This window comes from Uloborus diversus, chromosome 2 (assembly GCF_026930045.1).
Source record: "Uloborus diversus isolate 005 chromosome 2, Udiv.v.3.1, whole genome shotgun sequence".
Classification (NCBI taxonomy): domain Eukaryota; kingdom Metazoa; phylum Arthropoda; class Arachnida; order Araneae; family Uloboridae; genus Uloborus; species Uloborus diversus.
In genome coordinates, this window is record NC_072732.1 from 136967478 (window position 1) to 136984412 (window position 16935).

The 16935-nt window shown below is 30.2% G+C and overlaps 1 protein-coding gene across 2 annotated transcripts in view; it reads right to left on the reverse strand.

Annotated features, from left to right (window-relative positions):
* LOC129216040 (protein grainyhead-like) overlaps window positions 1-16935 on the reverse strand; it is a 117973-nt gene that overhangs the window by 13537 nt on the left and 87501 nt on the right. For both annotated transcript variants that reach the window (XM_054850185.1, XM_054850184.1), the window contains exons 7-16: window positions 12497-12660; window positions 11364-11455; window positions 10589-10659; window positions 9581-9692; window positions 7351-7445; window positions 7131-7187; window positions 6879-6980; window positions 5420-5486; window positions 5165-5283; window positions 515-603 (exon numbers count right to left, since the gene is read on the reverse strand). In XM_054850185.1, the coding sequence (XP_054706160.1) occupies window positions 515-603; window positions 5165-5283; window positions 5420-5486; window positions 6879-6980; window positions 7131-7187; window positions 7351-7445; window positions 9581-9692; window positions 10589-10659; window positions 11364-11455; window positions 12497-12660 (968 nt within the window). The remainder of the gene's footprint in view (window positions 1-514; window positions 604-5164; window positions 5284-5419; window positions 5487-6878; window positions 6981-7130; window positions 7188-7350; window positions 7446-9580; window positions 9693-10588; window positions 10660-11363; window positions 11456-12496; window positions 12661-16935) is intronic.

Consider the following 16935-nt stretch of genomic DNA (forward strand, 5'->3'; position numbering starts at 1 on the left):
TATAGCATACTAGCTGTTTTTGCAAGAAACAAGCAGTAGATTTTTAAAACAGAAAACAGGAGAGAAAACAGTAAGATTAACATTCAAAATTCCTTTAAGACCTAACTTTTAAAATTAAAAAAGAATGAGAAGAATTTAATGTGATTTGGGATAATTTTTGCACATTTTTACTATTTTTTGTCGGGTTCGATCTCAAGGATTTGTTGATTCATAACAGTTCTTAAAAATAATTTTAGAAAGTTCAGCAAGTTTTGTTTTTGTTTGGCGAAAAAAAAAGTGTCCAAATAAGAAGAAATTTTAGGGAGGAAAACTTGAGGGGTTTGGCGGCTTGGTGATTGAAAATAATAAATTTCCCTGATATTTTGAGAAATTTTTAAAATACCCTGACAATTCCCCGATTTTTTCCAGAAATTAAAATTTCACTGAGAATTCCCACCTGATTTCCAGGTTGCGTTACCACCCTGCATTTTATAACCAAGAATGTTTTAGTTGAAAATTTGTTTAAGGTACTTACGTTACAGCTACTGGAGTTTCCTCTTGAGCTGCAGCAGCAATGGTATAAAATGCTAATTCTGGGCCATTCACCTGTGAGAAAAAAGATTGCTTGAAAAAAAAATTATAATTAGATGAATATTTTATCAAGTAAATACTTACAAAATGCATTTTTTTCACATTTAAAATACAAGAATTAGTTATTTGAAACTTATATCAAAAGTAATGTCATAATTCTAAATAACATACGTGAGGATTTTTCATTTGTATTTAAAAAAAATTAGAAAATGTATTAACACTTTTTGGATATTGTGCAAAAACTTCATTTTAAACAAAATTCATTGTTCCTGCTCTAAATTGTTGCCACTGCGTTATCAATTACTAAAGTGATATTTGTATTATGCTTGATAATTCCTTATCAATGCAAAAAATGCATATTCTTTTAACAGAATTAAATAAAATAGCTCCCAACCTAGGTTTTTAATTTTTTTTTAACAAATTTATACTTTTACCTCACTATGTTGTCATTACAGAAATACCCAATGGTTTATACTGTACTACAATCACTGATGCTTTCCTAATTTTAATGCAGATTTAAGTAGATATATATTTTTTTTTTTTTAATGAATGAATAATGTAACGTAGCTTAAAATCATAGGGATGTTCTTTAAATTTTTTTCATGTTTGTCGGGAAGTCTCAATGTTTTTCAAATGCAATGATAAATATTTGTACATTAACAGTTAGTCAATAAAGAAGGAGCATTATTATTTTATGAAATTTAAGAAACCATACATAACTAAAAAGCAAAAATTTTGGTAAGATATTTGCAAAAAGAAATAAAACAGTTCAACTTTTACTTTTCTAGTGGTACAATATTGATAGCTATTAGAAATTAATCTTGAGAAATTTTGCTTTAATTTTTTCCATTGAATTAGAAATTCAAATGCTCCAACTTCCTCACTTTAGCTATGTCCAGGTTTAAAGCTGACCATTCTAGTATATAACTTATTTTTCTACAAAAGCCATATGCTAATGTTTAGCCATAGGTAAAAGTTATGTTTTGGTGAAACTTGAATTAATTACAGACATTTAACAAAGAAAAGTAAGCTGGGAGTTACAGCCCTTTAGCTAGAGCAAAGAATGGCATACAGAGGCTCCAGTTTTACCCTTATTTTGGAATCATCATTTTGAAATATCTGTTTCAAAAGTTGGTTTTGTTTTGTTTTTCCAGACTGATAATTTCAAATAAGGGTGGAAGCGGTTGTCTTAGAATGCGGTAGCGGTATTTGTATAAAGAAGCTGTTTGGTATTTGCATTAAGAAGTGTTTGTTTTTGAAAAAATTTCCTTCAATAAGTACCTGCGACAAGAAACATTCTTTTAATCACACATGGGTCATTCTCCATTTTAACACAAATATTTTTTAATTCTGAAACCTTTTGTTTTCTTTTTTCTTTATTCTTACAAGAAAGTGTTACCTACTAGAAGTAACCATAAACAATGGCCCAGCTAAATTCCAATTCTTTTACTCATAAGTTTAAAAAAATTAAAAAATGCCTTGTTCACAGAAATTAAAAAAAAAGAAAACAACTTTTAATGTTTAACAATCGAGACCCAAATCAATAATCATAATAATTCAATATCAAAGTAATAATTTTGTTAACTGTGCAAACAATAAGCTATTTTAATGAATAGTGGGAGTCTAATATTAAGCTCTTTTAATTAAAGTAAAGTTTAATTAGTAGTTTTCCTTTTAGTTCAAATGAGTGTGTTACAAAAAAGTATTTAGTGAATTTGAGAATATACTGGCAATTTATAATACTGGTAGAATGCCTAAGATTGATGTATTTCCCCTCCATCATTTATTTTCACCTCAGAAATATTGACATTGATAAGGTCTGTCACGGAGGTGAGGAATTTTCCATTAATATAGGCCTAATGGATACATTTTTCAGGGAAATATTTTTTTTCTTCGTTGCTACAATCTGCACATGTTAAGCATATGAAAACATGTTCACTTCTTTTCATACATTAATCTAAATCCCTGAAATTCAAGTTTGCGGAGATGAGAAGTCAGAATAACAACACTTTTAGTTTTAAAAACAAAATCTATCTTCTTGTTTTTTGACAAAAATTTCAACTTCTTTATGGCTGAAAATAAATAAGGGGGCTCCCTTGTATCATGACAAATAAAATTTGATGTCATTACTGCCCCGTGTTGATGAGGAATGGCATTTTGTGTTTAGGTAACGGAGGTGAGAATTCCTGTGACATGACTCCTTTTCCTACTCAAACGAACTAAAACACAATATTTAAAAATTAAATATACTTAAACAATTAATATTTGAGACACTTGTGAAAGGAATAATGAATAAATAAGTATATACTTTTAACTCAACATGTTATTCAGCAAAATAAACAATCACACAAGGTGTGCGACATGAACCGGAGGTGAGAATTCACATGTTGTGGACCAAAAATATATTTAAATAAAAATCCACTATAATATTAAAATCTGTTTGCGTCCGTCAGTCTGTCTGTCTGTCTGAAGATCGATCTTCTCGAGAACCGCTGCAAATCGAGAGTCAAACGAAATACCGATCAATTCGAAATTTTCCAAAGAAAACAATAGGACCAATCACATAATTGTGCTACTTTAATTAGTGGAGATATTAATTAAAACGTTGATTAACATAACGTTATTCAGGAATTTTTATTTCTTTCCTGTTGCCATTTTGCATGTGCGTGAGCAAGTAAAATTCTAATAATTGTTTTAAAAAAGATTTTTCTGGCTGCTGTCCAAGTCTTAAAACAACGTTTCCATCCAGAATTTCATTTTAAATTAGTTTAAAATTGGTTGCTCTATTCGGACATGATCTTTATTTATCGTCTGTCCTTTTATTTTTTCCATTCAAAGTTCTTAACTCTTTTCAGAATATGAAAAATGTTTCTTTAGTAATCTTTATTGATTGTAGTCTAAGTTTATCATTCACCGGCCTCATATTTTGGTACACTTAGGATGTGTGGCTAATTATGTTTATTTTGTTGGACTTTTTCCCGTCACATGGGTGGGTTTTCGAATTGTAATAACTCTCTTTTTCCTTCCTGTTTCTATTTTTAAAATACAGTTTATATCGTTAAAAGAACATGTTAAATTAAGATTGTTTGGATTTCTTTGTGAAACAGAGTTGAACAAAAAAGATTGTTTTTAAGGATTTTAACTAAAGCTAAATTGGAATCTGATGACTTGGTATTAAATTAATGCTTATTGGTAGTTATTTAGTCTTGGTGCTTCAGTTTCACGTAATCAACCAAAAAGTATGTGTCATTCTATGTAAAAAGCCGACTGTAATTGTACATAAATAGTTCAGATATAGTCTATCAGATGTAATTCCTTTTAACGTGAGCACAGATTATAGTTGATAATGCATATATTTTCATCTTGTGCTAATTGAAAATACTCATAGCTTGTATCATTGATAACTATGATTAACGTTAAAGAGATTTTTGCCAAAAATATGCTCTACTGGTGTTTTGCAAACCTTGCATTACGCGCATTTATTTACTCCTTAGCGCTTTAGAAACTGATGTCAGAGTAATACAAAAACATCAATTGGACATTTCTTTCATTTTTAAGTAGCCCGTGCAACGCCGGGCACGCAGCTAGTTATTATTTAAAATTTGTTGGCAGGTTTAAATAGATATATTTTTGATGAAATTAAAAAGCATTGTTAAATGAACTTAAAGTTTTTAATGTAAAAGGCATGTGACAGAAAAGTTTCGCTTATTAAAGAATGACCCACATACATGTATGAGTTTGTTCATTCTGACCAGAGCCGCAGAAAGCCAAGGGGCCCCTTGTCAGCTATGTTGCCGAGCTCCTCCCACCCCATCAAAAAAGAGGAAAGAAATGAATAAAAAAGGGGAAAGAAAAAAGGGGAGGAGGAGAAAAAAAAATCAAAACTGCTTACTAGAAAACAATTAACTGTTTTGAAAGTGCCACAACAGTAAATACCAAAAGAGTAAATTTTACTTAATCTTTAAGTATTCGGAGTTTTTTGTCAGTGTTGCCGAGCCCATGGTTTCCAACTAGGCTGACTTGGCCTCTCGTTGGGTCTTATTCTGATCATAGGACAACACTTTAGACCAGTGATCTTCAACCTGCAACCCGTGGGAGACTCGCAAAACTTAGTATTTTTGCCACTTGCTTTTTCAAACTTAAAGAAAACCTATAATAAAACTTCACATTTTCTCCCTCTAAATGGAAGAACAGCATATCCCCGATTTAACGATTTTCAAGGGCCTGGGAAAAATTATGGTTAAATCAAGGATATCGTGAAGTCTAGACATTCAACGCAATCAATCCAGACTAGTGAAATGGCGTATCTTTAAATCAAAGTTATACTGTATATAGGTAATTTGACCAATTGGGCCCACAAGCACTTCCATGATAAAATTTTTAATTTTACCGGGCCCACAAGCAATTCCATAATAAAAATTCAAATTTGGCTCTTTATTAAAGTTAGGTTGAAGACCACTGCCTTAGGCAGTTATATAATTATTTTCAAACTTCAAAAAAGAATACCATTTTAAGAAGCTGGGTAAAAATAAAAATCATATTGATGACACATATTTCACTATACTGAACTAAGAAACACATAAAAGCCAACTACCTTTTCATTGTCATCGTCAGGTGTGAAGAGTATAGGTGGTTTTGTTAAATCACTCATTGAATAAAATTCGGATCTTTCACAAGGTTGATGATACATTTCTTCTATCTTCTTACGACTAGCTGTTGGAAAAAATGAAGATGGTCAACTTAGGGGTTTTTTTTTCTGAATTTTAGAAGGAACTTCAACTTATAAATGATGAAAGACATTTCGGATGTTGGTTTTTCATCCATTCAATTGATAAAGAATATTACTTACTCCCTGTTGCAGAAAGCTTCCTTTTGGCAGCCCTCCTTTCTTCATCCCTCGTTTTTCTTTCGGCACCCTAGTAAAAAATTCTTTTTATTTTTCAATATTCTTTTGAAAATCTTAATAAAAAATGAATATATTGTGTTAAAAACAAAAGATTAGAGTTCACAAATGTGCAACAATTATGCTGCAAAAGTTCTCAATAAGACATCAAAAAAATTAGTTCCCTACCAAGTACTATTCTGACAATTTCTGCCAAATTTTGAGTACCTACGTATTTCAAGTACTTACTAAAAATTTACACTACTCTTTATTTTGAAAATAGTATTCTTCAAATACTAAGTATTTTATATTTGAAAAATAATTTCATCAAATTTCAAACTGAACTTCATTTTTAAAAATAATTACACGTTCAATATCTATTCCTATTCCAATAAGTGCACAATTCTTCACATGCAGGTCTTGATTATTCTTTTAAACACAATTAATACTAAGTGCCACTAAATGAGCACAAAGAAAAAAAGACAAAACATATTTACACTGGTCAAAAAATTGGTTGTAATCACTGGGGAAACAACAATAGTAAACTGAAAGCTTTTATGTGATTTTGCTATTTTTTAAATAGCATGCTCCAGCAACATGAATTGAACATACTGGCATCGTTTAAAATTTCAAGTTCATAACTTCCAAACTGTTCGTTCAAAAACAGATTTTATTGATCAAAAACAGATTGATTACTTTCGGATTTAGACTATGATAACAGACTTAATAAGCTTCATATGTATAGCCTGGAGCAAAGGAGAGCAAGAGGGGACATGATTCAGTTGTTTAAATTTATCAAAATGAAAGATGTTTACGGGTTAAATTTCTGCACGGAAAGCAAGACATGGGGACATTAGTTTTAAGCTATTCAAAACTCAAACTAACCTGGAAATTAGGAAAAATTACTTATTCAGTAGAGTCTTGGACACTTAGAACAGCTTACCGAAGAGATGGTAATGAGAAAGGGGGTCGATAGCCTTAAGATAGCCATTGATCTTCATTGGGGACTAGGACCAGCCTAGCTGGGCCCAGAGCCTGTTGCTGGTCGTCACATTTGTGTTAGATTAAATAATTATTTAAGTAAAGATTAAAACATCATACAAAACAATATATTACCCTTCTTTCAAATTTTATTATCAAGATTGAGATGTTCACACTTTAACTGTTGCTAATTAGGTACACAACATTGTAGAATTTATTCTATGTTCAAGGAGAAATGTTACTTAAAAGTTTTATCAGAAATGTTCTACAAAATAATGTGACCGATTTTTTTTTACAAAAAATATTCTTTCATTTTGAAATTAAGGTGGGTTTATTACTATTATTATTATTTTTCAACTGAAGTGTTGCTTTACCTCATTGTGCATACGTTCAAGATCACATGAGTAAAATTTTCTAAATTCTAACTAAATTATTATAGCTATACCTTATCACAGAAAACTTTGATTTGACAGTATCCTCTATGAATAGGGGGAGCACCTTCCCTTAAGTCATCAGTCGTGTCAATTTGTATGTGCAGTGGAAATCCCTAAAAAAGTACAGAAATTTATTATAAAAGGAAAAGTGAATTAACTGACTTGTTATTCACTTTTTCTTACTAAAAGAGAAAAATAAATGAATTCTTTATACCTGATAACAAATTCTAATATTTTTGTAAAATTATAGTACAATCACTTACCTTAACACCTTTCTGGTTGCTGAAGTCAGTACTTAGGCAATGTACAGATACATTAACCTGTAATAAGGATAAAATTGATTGTCAGTTTTAGAATTGTAAATTTAAAAATAGAAAACATGCATGCTTTATTTACTACAAATTTTTATTTTTGATTTCTTTTCTTCATTAAATTTATTTCTTTTTATTTATTTCTTTATTTATTAAATTAATAAAAATTTACTTTAGCTGGTCCTTCCATGGGGTTCCAGTAAAAGGCTATTGCATTGTGTGTTACTTCTTCTATTTGACCAATAATACCACAGCTGTTTTTAGTATCTGGAAGAAAAACATTAAATCAACTAAATTCCTTCTTTAGTAACCTCATATTTCAACATTATATCATAAAAAACATACCATATTAACTCCAAGTGAAACATTGAAAAAGAAGAATAAAAGTTATTGTTTCAAACTATGCAATGCAAAAACAGTTATCAATTGACAATACAAATACACTTTTGATGAAAAAGTCAAGCTCATATTCATATTATTCATGCAAGAAATAAACTTGGAATTTGTTATTAAAAAAACTGAAATGCATATATCCAACAAAACAATTAAAAAGAAATATATTTAAGGTTTTAATATTTATCATGATCCTCAATGGATTCTTTAATTAGCTTCATTGTTTGCTATAAAGTGTTTGTTTAAAGACTAAATGAACAAATACTGATAGTAATACATCCTATACTTGTCAATGAAATGTATGATATTTTAAAATTATCATAGATTTTATTTTATTTGGTAAAACAAAACATTTGAATTTAAAAACTAATTATCAAGTTGCCTTGAGAAAAATTATGGAGCAAAATTATGCTCAGAAGTTCTGTGGTTGCAAATAAGCAAGATATATGCGATTTAAACTACTTTGCAGATTCCAATGTATCATAAGCAAGATTATGACGCCACTGAATGAATATGAAAATGAATGAAATTCAGCATTTTCATGAGAATGAATTCAAAGGAAAATAGCTGGTGTTATGGAATAAATCTTAAAATAATAATAATTGGAAATTGTGCCTAGAATGTAAGGAAATGTGGGGCAAAGTGAAACGTTGCAATAATTTCAATAAGTTGATTAATTCTAGCCAAAAAATAAAAAGCTCTAAAGATCAAGGTCAATACAACAAATCATTTTCAAAATTTGATACACATATTATAATATTTTGTAGCTTATAAAATATTTTTTGTTATTATGAAGTGATCAAGATTTTACAATTAGCATTTTAAGTATTAATTGAAATCTACTAATGTCCACAGCAGTGCTTATTTAATTAGTATTGTGCATCTTTTATTTTAGGTTAAGTGTTTAGTACAATTTGTTAGGTGAATGAAGGGCAAAATTGAATAGTTCATTCCATTACTCATCAAATAAATTAATCACTAACATATTCATTCATTGATTGATTGATTTACGTCTTTCATTTATTCAGTCATTCATTAACTTTGTCATTAATTCACTATTTATTCACTCTTTTTTAACAAATTATTCATATTCATTCGTTTATTGTTTCATTATTAATTACTTTATTCATTCATTTGTCTTTTAATGAAATATAATTTTAATAATCAAAGAGAAAAGATTAAGAAACTATTTTCTTTTTTACTTTGCCCCTTGCAAAAAAGAAAACTCCAGTTCTTTTAAGGACAAATTTACTGCCAAAAATGAAAAAGAATATTTCAATTCCCATTTTTATTATAAAATGCATTGTTCTTTTTTAATTGTACTGTAATTTTCAAAAGAAATTTCCAATTTTTTTTCATTTTGAAAAAAGTTTGGCACATTAACTATTTTACTTCGCCCTACAATCCCTTATTTTGTTTTCCAGTTTTATGAAAGTTTTGTGAACAGAATGATATCACACATCATTTAAACTACAAAGTGAAAATTATAAGTGTAATACTATGCGAACCAAAATTGACAAGGCTACGAATGAGATTTTATTATTATTTTCAACTTGTTATTCAGATCAAAATAATTGAAATAATTATGTTCAACAAACACATTCTTATTTTTTTTTTACATAAAAAGTAGCAACCAGGGCTTAATTTGCATAGGAGTTAAATTCCCCTGCACTTCTTTTCAATTTTATGTGAAGTGACTCCTAATGAACAGAATTCAGGTTATTTACGCATTCAAATAATTTGTGAAAACTATAGGGCTCCTGCACTTTCTCTTAGAAATTAAGCCCTGAGTAGCACTGATTTAGAAGTAAAAGCTTCATTATTTAATGATTTTAGCTTTAAAGACAAAATAAATTTCAACAAGCAATGCTTAAAATTTTGAATTTTAAAATAACATTTGTTTAATAACTTAGAAATATTCATCATGCATGAATTTTGCATAGGGAAAAGTTTTTCCTATTTTATACCGTTAGGGTTGGAAGCTGAAAATTCCTTTGTACGCTTCTTACCAGCATCTAATATTCGCTGTTTCACGCTATGCTGTCGCCCGTGCCAGAATTTCCATGCTTTAAGCTCATCTTCTGGGCTTTTTTCTTCTCTGAATACAAGCATCACAGTCGACTGGTGGAAGAAAAATCACTGTCAAAAACTTTTCCAAATGCAATTCTATAATTATGTACTGTAAGTGCAAAATAAACAAAATTGGATGTATATATTAATATTTTCTTTAACCAATATCAAAGCTCATAGTCTCTCTGTCTGGATCTTTGTGACGCGCACCATCGCCTAAACCGTTCTTTCAATTTTCATGAAATTTTACACAATATTAGTTTGTAGCATGGGAGTGTGCACCTTGAAGCGATTTTTCAAAAATTTGATTTTGTTCTTTTTATTTTCCAATTTTAAGAACATTTTACCGAATAAACTATCATAACGTGGACAATTAAATTACCAAATTATCATAATGTGGAACTGTAACATAGGCGAGCAATAGCCATAGCAAATTGGCGAGAAATTCATCATCCATTATTTGTAAATATACAGGCGAACCAAATGACTTTTTAATTTTCTACTATGGGCAAAGCTGTGTGGGTACCACAAGTTAAGAATAAAACCATTTTTTTCATTTTGTACTAAATTAGCTATGATTGCAAAAAAATTTTAAAACTAACAAAATTTCATGCAGAGTAATTAATTAAATCGTGTAGAGTCGGCCTTTAAATGAAGCAAACCAAAATAGGTTCAGTTTTATTGTATGGTATTTTCAAAATTTTCACATCATATTTCCAAGTATATATCTTAACAACTAAAAAAAAAAAGAAAAATTCACAAGTCAGCTCATTTGATTACAACTAAAGAGCTTTTTAAGTGCCTACTTTTAAAAAGCTGACCTTTAATAACTAAAATAAGTAGTATTCTATGTCTCTTATAATGTTTACTACATGTTACTATGTGCACTTGGTATATCACGTCAGCATAAAAACTGGAACTATTTTCATAAAAAATATTATACATACTTTTACAGTACAGCTCCTTAAAGGTCTGTCTGGATCTGGACTATATTCCAGTGTGATGCCATAATATTGCCCTAAGATTTTGGATAAATAATGGAATTAGAAGTCATTTTTCAAAACTGACATAATATAAATTAAGGAAATATACCTTTAAAATTGATATGTACTTGCTGAAATAAGCATACATTTTCAAAAAGATTCTTTTATAGAGTTCATTTCTTAGAGTTTTTACTCTTTAATTCTTAAGAGTTTCTTCAAGAAAAGAATTATTGTTTATACTGTTTTTGCTGCACTTGATACTGTTTAGTTCCTTGAATTTTGCAAGAAACAAATTTTTGTGTCAGTGTTAAAAGCATTTCGACCCTATTTTAGTGACACTTGCAATTGCGTTCATCCAAGCATTGTTGCATTCAAACTATGCATTATGTGCATGATGTACCTTAATGAGATTTATTACTTTCTATTGGAAAAAAGAATTTAATTTCAATGATCTGATTAATATAGCAGTTTGAAATTACTTGAGAAATATTAATCACAACAAAATATATTTTTTCAATTGATCACAAATTTTATTTCACTATTTTGGAGTTAAATTTGAAAAACTGGAACAACAGTTAACATTTTAAAAATAAAGTACCAAAACAGTGAATAATGTTGTTGACTGTCTTGCACATTATTTTCGCTGTTTGTGAGGTTAGAGCATTTCTGAATTGGACAGATCTGGGATATTGTTTTGTTATTTGCAACTAAAAACCTTACAACTCTTAATTAATTTTACCTTTATTTATGTAAGTCATTCTGTCATCTTCCCTTCTCTGACTCGTTGAGATGGGAGAATCTAAATAATAACGGAATCCGACATCTGAAAAGCTGAAAAACAGAGAATCAATTATTATGCATAAAGAAAAATATTAATTTTTAAAAACTGATTGGTTTTGATTTGATGCACAAAATTTGAACTGCTTTTCTACAGCTACCCTTGCGCTCTAAGAGAGATGGCACTCCCTTCAAGTACTATACCCCCCCCCCCCCCTAAGACCCCTCCCCCACCTGTGAAAAAATTTCAATGGTAATCTGCACCATGATTCTGCCTCCCCCCCCCCCCAATCCATTTAGCACTACTATCTTTTTATTTATATATTTCATTGAATGATACAATCAGCAATGAAGTTGGTTATTAAATTCAATTAAAAATTCATTCTGTGATTACAAGTACTTCAGGGGCAGGGCTCAAGCTTGAATTTTTGATAGAGGAAAATTGCAGAATGTAGTTCCCATTTTACCAAATGATAAAGTAAGATCAAGCGCACATGTCATACATGTATAGCATCTCAAAGTACATTAGGCATTTTTAAATACAATTTAAAAAATTGAATAAAAGAAAAAATACATTCATGTTGTAGTCTCCAAATTTGGCAATTCATCATCAACATTTGTTGAATAAGAAATTTTTGGGAGGTCACCATGACCTCTCATCCAGAAGCTTCTGTTCAGGGGAGGGTATTTTTCTTTAAAGGTGAACATTTTGTACTATGCATTTTTAATAACTGAAAAGTTTTTCCTTTTTTCAACTTTTTTTTTTAATTTCTCAGAATCCCCCTCTAATGAACACTAAAGTTTGATTGATACAGACCTAAGCATTGAAATTATCAAGTTTTTTCTTACAAAAGTGAAAGCCTCTCCTGCAAAAAGTAATAAGAAGTAAATAATTTAAAAGAAGTTTTATTGGTTGGTTGTTTTCACCCCAAAGTTACAAAAAAAAAAAAAAAACTACATTATACTCCCTATACTACCTGTTGGTTCATATGTTTAAAACACAGGAACAGAAGTTTGTGCATAATATTTTTGTATGAAATTTTTCCACACAAAAAAATGTTAAATGCTCTTAATAGGTGTGTATGCAATACTTACATTTTAGGAATTTGCACTTTGTCCAATTCGGCATTTCTGCCATATTCGTGGTTCCAGGAATTTTTCCTGGAAGGAGATGATGGCACTGGGGTAGTTCTTGAAGTGGAAGAATCATCGTCTGTGGGCTGTAGAAGAGGCTGACCAGGCATTTCATAATCGAAGATCTGATACAAAAGTTTTTGTATAAGATTATAAACTATCATTTAAGCATCAAAAACATAAGCAATACTAAAACATTCTTAATAGCAATTGCCAAGAGACAGAAATGCAAGCAATGCAGTAAAACATTCTGAAGAGAGAGAGAGAGAGAGAAAAAAGAACTTAACTGTAAGTGCTTGATAACACAAAAAATTTCTCACAGGGAAAAGAGTATTTATATTAATTTTGAGAAAACTTGCTAGCTGCAGTTGGGAAGTGGACGAACTGCAGCCTTGATTCATATAAAATATCCCTGATATATTTTGATCATTATTGTAAAATAATACAAATTTAATGTAAATTAGTTTAGAACCCTTTCGGAAAATGGATTTGGATAAGTGTTTGCTTTCTAAATAAAAACTGGTTAAGTAATTAAAACTGACCGTTTCTATTACTTAACCAGTGGCATCTACCCGATATTTCTTCTAACTACAGCATTGGGAAGTGCAATGAAATTTTTGTCAATTCCTCTTTTAACCCCAGCTTTTCAATATAACAGTATAAACTGACAGATAATTTGAGAAATTTGAAGAAAAAAAGAAAAACCAACAATCTACAAAATTGATCCACTTATTTGCAAGGCGAACTGCTGAAAAAAAGAATGCCTAAAACTTAAAACACATTAAAAATTCTAGACATTTTTGTCGCTCCAACCCTTTCAACTAAACATTAAAGTAATTAGTATTTAAATATTCTGATAGAATTTTATGTTCTTTGATTGTTAATTAAACACTTTAATTACTGTAAAATCTGGACTATCATATTGGTGCCGTGCAAAAAAATGTTGTCTACTACTAGATCGCTCAAAGATTTTAGCTCATAAAAAAATTTTAATAAATAAATGAGATTTAAATGCATAAGAATTTATATTCAGAACATAAAAGCACAATTTTTTATAGCGGAAGCGAACGGTGAGCAAAAATCACAATCGCAAACAAAACTTTTCATATGTGAGTATGAAAACTGAGCATTTCCAGTCTTAAACATGTTCATTACACTATCAGGAATCATACGCTTCAGAGAGAAAAATATTGGGTTCAACATTTATTTCCAATATTGATAGTGATTTATACACATACATAAGGGCAGTTAGGACTAAAAAAAAACACCCAGAAGATAATTTCCAGTTGCACTATTAAGTTCAAAAATATTAGAGGTTCACAAATTGGTTATAAGTATGCAAAGTTTGCAAATCAATTATTTGCATGTATATATTATTTGTTTAGCCAATAAAGCATTTGAACTGTCCTCAAGTAAATTTAAAAATCAGTAAGAAAGAAAACAGTTTATAAAAGTCCCCAGTCCAGTCTCCACACATCAAAATTCGCAAAAGCTACTTAAGAAGTGATAAACACTCTAAATGTAAACTTGAGCCTGCTTTTAATAGTCAATAAATGTGCAAATTCAGATTCATAGTCATATTTCTAAACTGAAAAGTTTCACAAGAAGTTGACGTACATTATGAGAATAGTAGTTTTATTTTGGGAACAAATGGGTCATTGTTGAAATTAGAACTTAAATTTAGAAAAATGATAATATTCAGGTATGATTGCGAGTTCATAAAAAATCACCTGAAAGTTTCAAAGAGCTGATCAGTGGAGGTGAGTAATTTTTAAAACTCTGTAATAACCAAAAATTAGCTAAAGGTAACAAAAATCAAAATTGCAAAATTAAAAAGTATATGTAATTAAACAAAACAGAAGTAAGTAATTTTTTAGTTAATAAAAAATATAAAACAAGCTAATTTGATGTAGCATGCGTCAAAATAATTTCTGATTGCCAAAAATATGAAAATATTTACAAGATGCAAATGGGTTGAAACCTCAAACAAGGGAAGCAAATTTTTGTGAATCAAGTTCAGTGTTGTTATTTTACTAAAATCTTACTACTATTATATATGCGAAAGTTTGCCTGTATGGATGTATGGATGTTTGTTACTCTTTCACGCAAAAACTACTGAATGGATTTTGATGAAACTTTTCAATAATATAGCTTCTGCATCAGAATAACATATAGGGTAGTTTTCGTCCCGTTAAGGGGGGCAAAACCCCCTTAGGGGGCAATAAAACACATTTTTCTTATAAATTCTCTAACTAGGGGAAGAAAAAATACTTGCACATATTTACATTATATGTCCATCGAAAGCTCTGATTTTTCTGCTGAAGATGGCACCTGTTCGAAATTTCTAAGTAGAATAAAAAACGAGTTATGAGCTTTTTAGTTCCATGTTCGAAGGCTTTCCCCAACTCAATACAGTATTTAGTGTATCATCTCAACTCTCTGCCGATAGCAAAATTGTTGTATTATTGACTATCTTTGCTTTTGGTGACTGTTCAAGGCTTTTCTCAAGTCAAATCTTGAAGCAAGATTTTTGCACAAGATTGGCAAACAATACATGGATTTGGCTGATTATTTTCCATTTTAATGCAACGTTGAGGCAATTAATGCTTTTTTTTTATTTATTTGTGTTGACTGGGTATTAAATCAATCAATAGGAATGTAGCCAAACTTTTTTTCTGGAATCATTTCAATAGCTAAGGCATTTGGCAATCTTTTCAACTGTCGCTGTTTGTGAAGCTAAAGAGTACGCAAATACTGTTTCTCAGTTTTCACCATGTAACCAAATATCGCCACTTCTTTAATATTTCTTTCTTTAAATTTGTTAACACGTAAAATTATTTGACAACTAAATCAAGCTAATCCATAACCAGCACAAAAACTTCCATTACCCAAACTAACTTCTTTAGAACTCCTGAATGTTTTCGTGATTAATTTTGTGTGATTTTTTGGGTGCCTTCTCAGTTTCGCCGACATTTCATTCACCCCCCTTCCCCCTGATTTTCAGTTTTAATCATACCTTTTGATACATTTAAAGGGGCAGGCAATTTGAAATGTCAGCGAAACTGGAGACAAACCATTTTTTGGTAACTATTTGACCTCTGCCTCTGTTAACCGTTAACTTGAATTGATTGAAAAAAAACTACAGCAACGTGAGCGAAGCCGCGGGTTAAAAGCTAGTTAAACATAAAATATGCTAATCTAAGGTAGCATATATGAAAATAACATCTGATTAGCCAAAATATTTAAATATTTGCAAGATGCAAAAAGACTGAAATTTAAACACACAAGAAGCATTTTTTCGCGAAGTCTGAGTAAGTTCACAAGTGACATGTTTTACATAAAATAAATTTACTTATTTTTTATTAAAACTAAACATAAAATATGCTAACATGAGGTAGCATATATGCAAAAATAACATTCGATTAGCCAAAATATTTAAATATTTACAGGATGCAAAAAGATTGAAATTTCAAAAACGAGAGCAATTTTCCGGAAAATTCAATGCTGTCATGGTTTCCAAGATAATTCCTTTTTTAAGTGTCGAAATTAAACAAAAAAAAAACTAATATGAGGTACCATATGTCAAAATAGCTTTCCATTGTAAAAAAAAAAAAAAAACTTCAAAATATTTATTAAGATGCAAAAGGATTGAAATCCAAAACACGGAAGCACTTTTCGCGATGTTGCAAATCGAACACATGTTCAGAAAAGTGCATTGGTGAAATACTTCTTTAAAAAATTTAAGCACAATCCGATGATTTTTGAAGGAATTTAAGCACTAAGAAACTTTTTCAAGGTTTTCAAGCTCTTGAAAATGAACTTTTTTTTTCAAACACTTTTCAAAGGCGTACCAACTCTGACTATGGTTCATTTACTTTCAAAACGTTTGTTTGTGTCTTTGTCAATGAAGTGTGGACTTAAAACGTATCAATCAGTACAGATTCTTCTTCAGTGATCATCTTTATATCCATTTCATTTTAATTCTTGGGTTAATTTTCAGATTTTAGAGTTAAGCAAGACGTTGGTTTGATGTGCAACCCTCTTGGAGAGTTCGATGCTAAAAAACTAAGTAGCACTAGTTCATGTCAGCGTTCAGCTATAATCTGAAATTCGTTCTGTTTTTATTTGAACTATTTTTTTAGTTAGATCTTTGCAAAAAAAAGTGTTCACACATTAGCATAGCCTACTTCCAAATAGAGCAAACTGTGCTGAGCACCCGTTTTATTAAACTTTGTTGGGGACAGTGGCGATCGCCCCCCCCCCCCACCAAAAAAAGTTTGTAAATTCGAAAAAATTCCGAGAGACCACCAAACTCTAACACCCCCCCCCCCTCAAACACATCACAAAAAATCGCCTACAACTATTTTTACGACTTTAATTCCAAAATTTTTCTATGATCC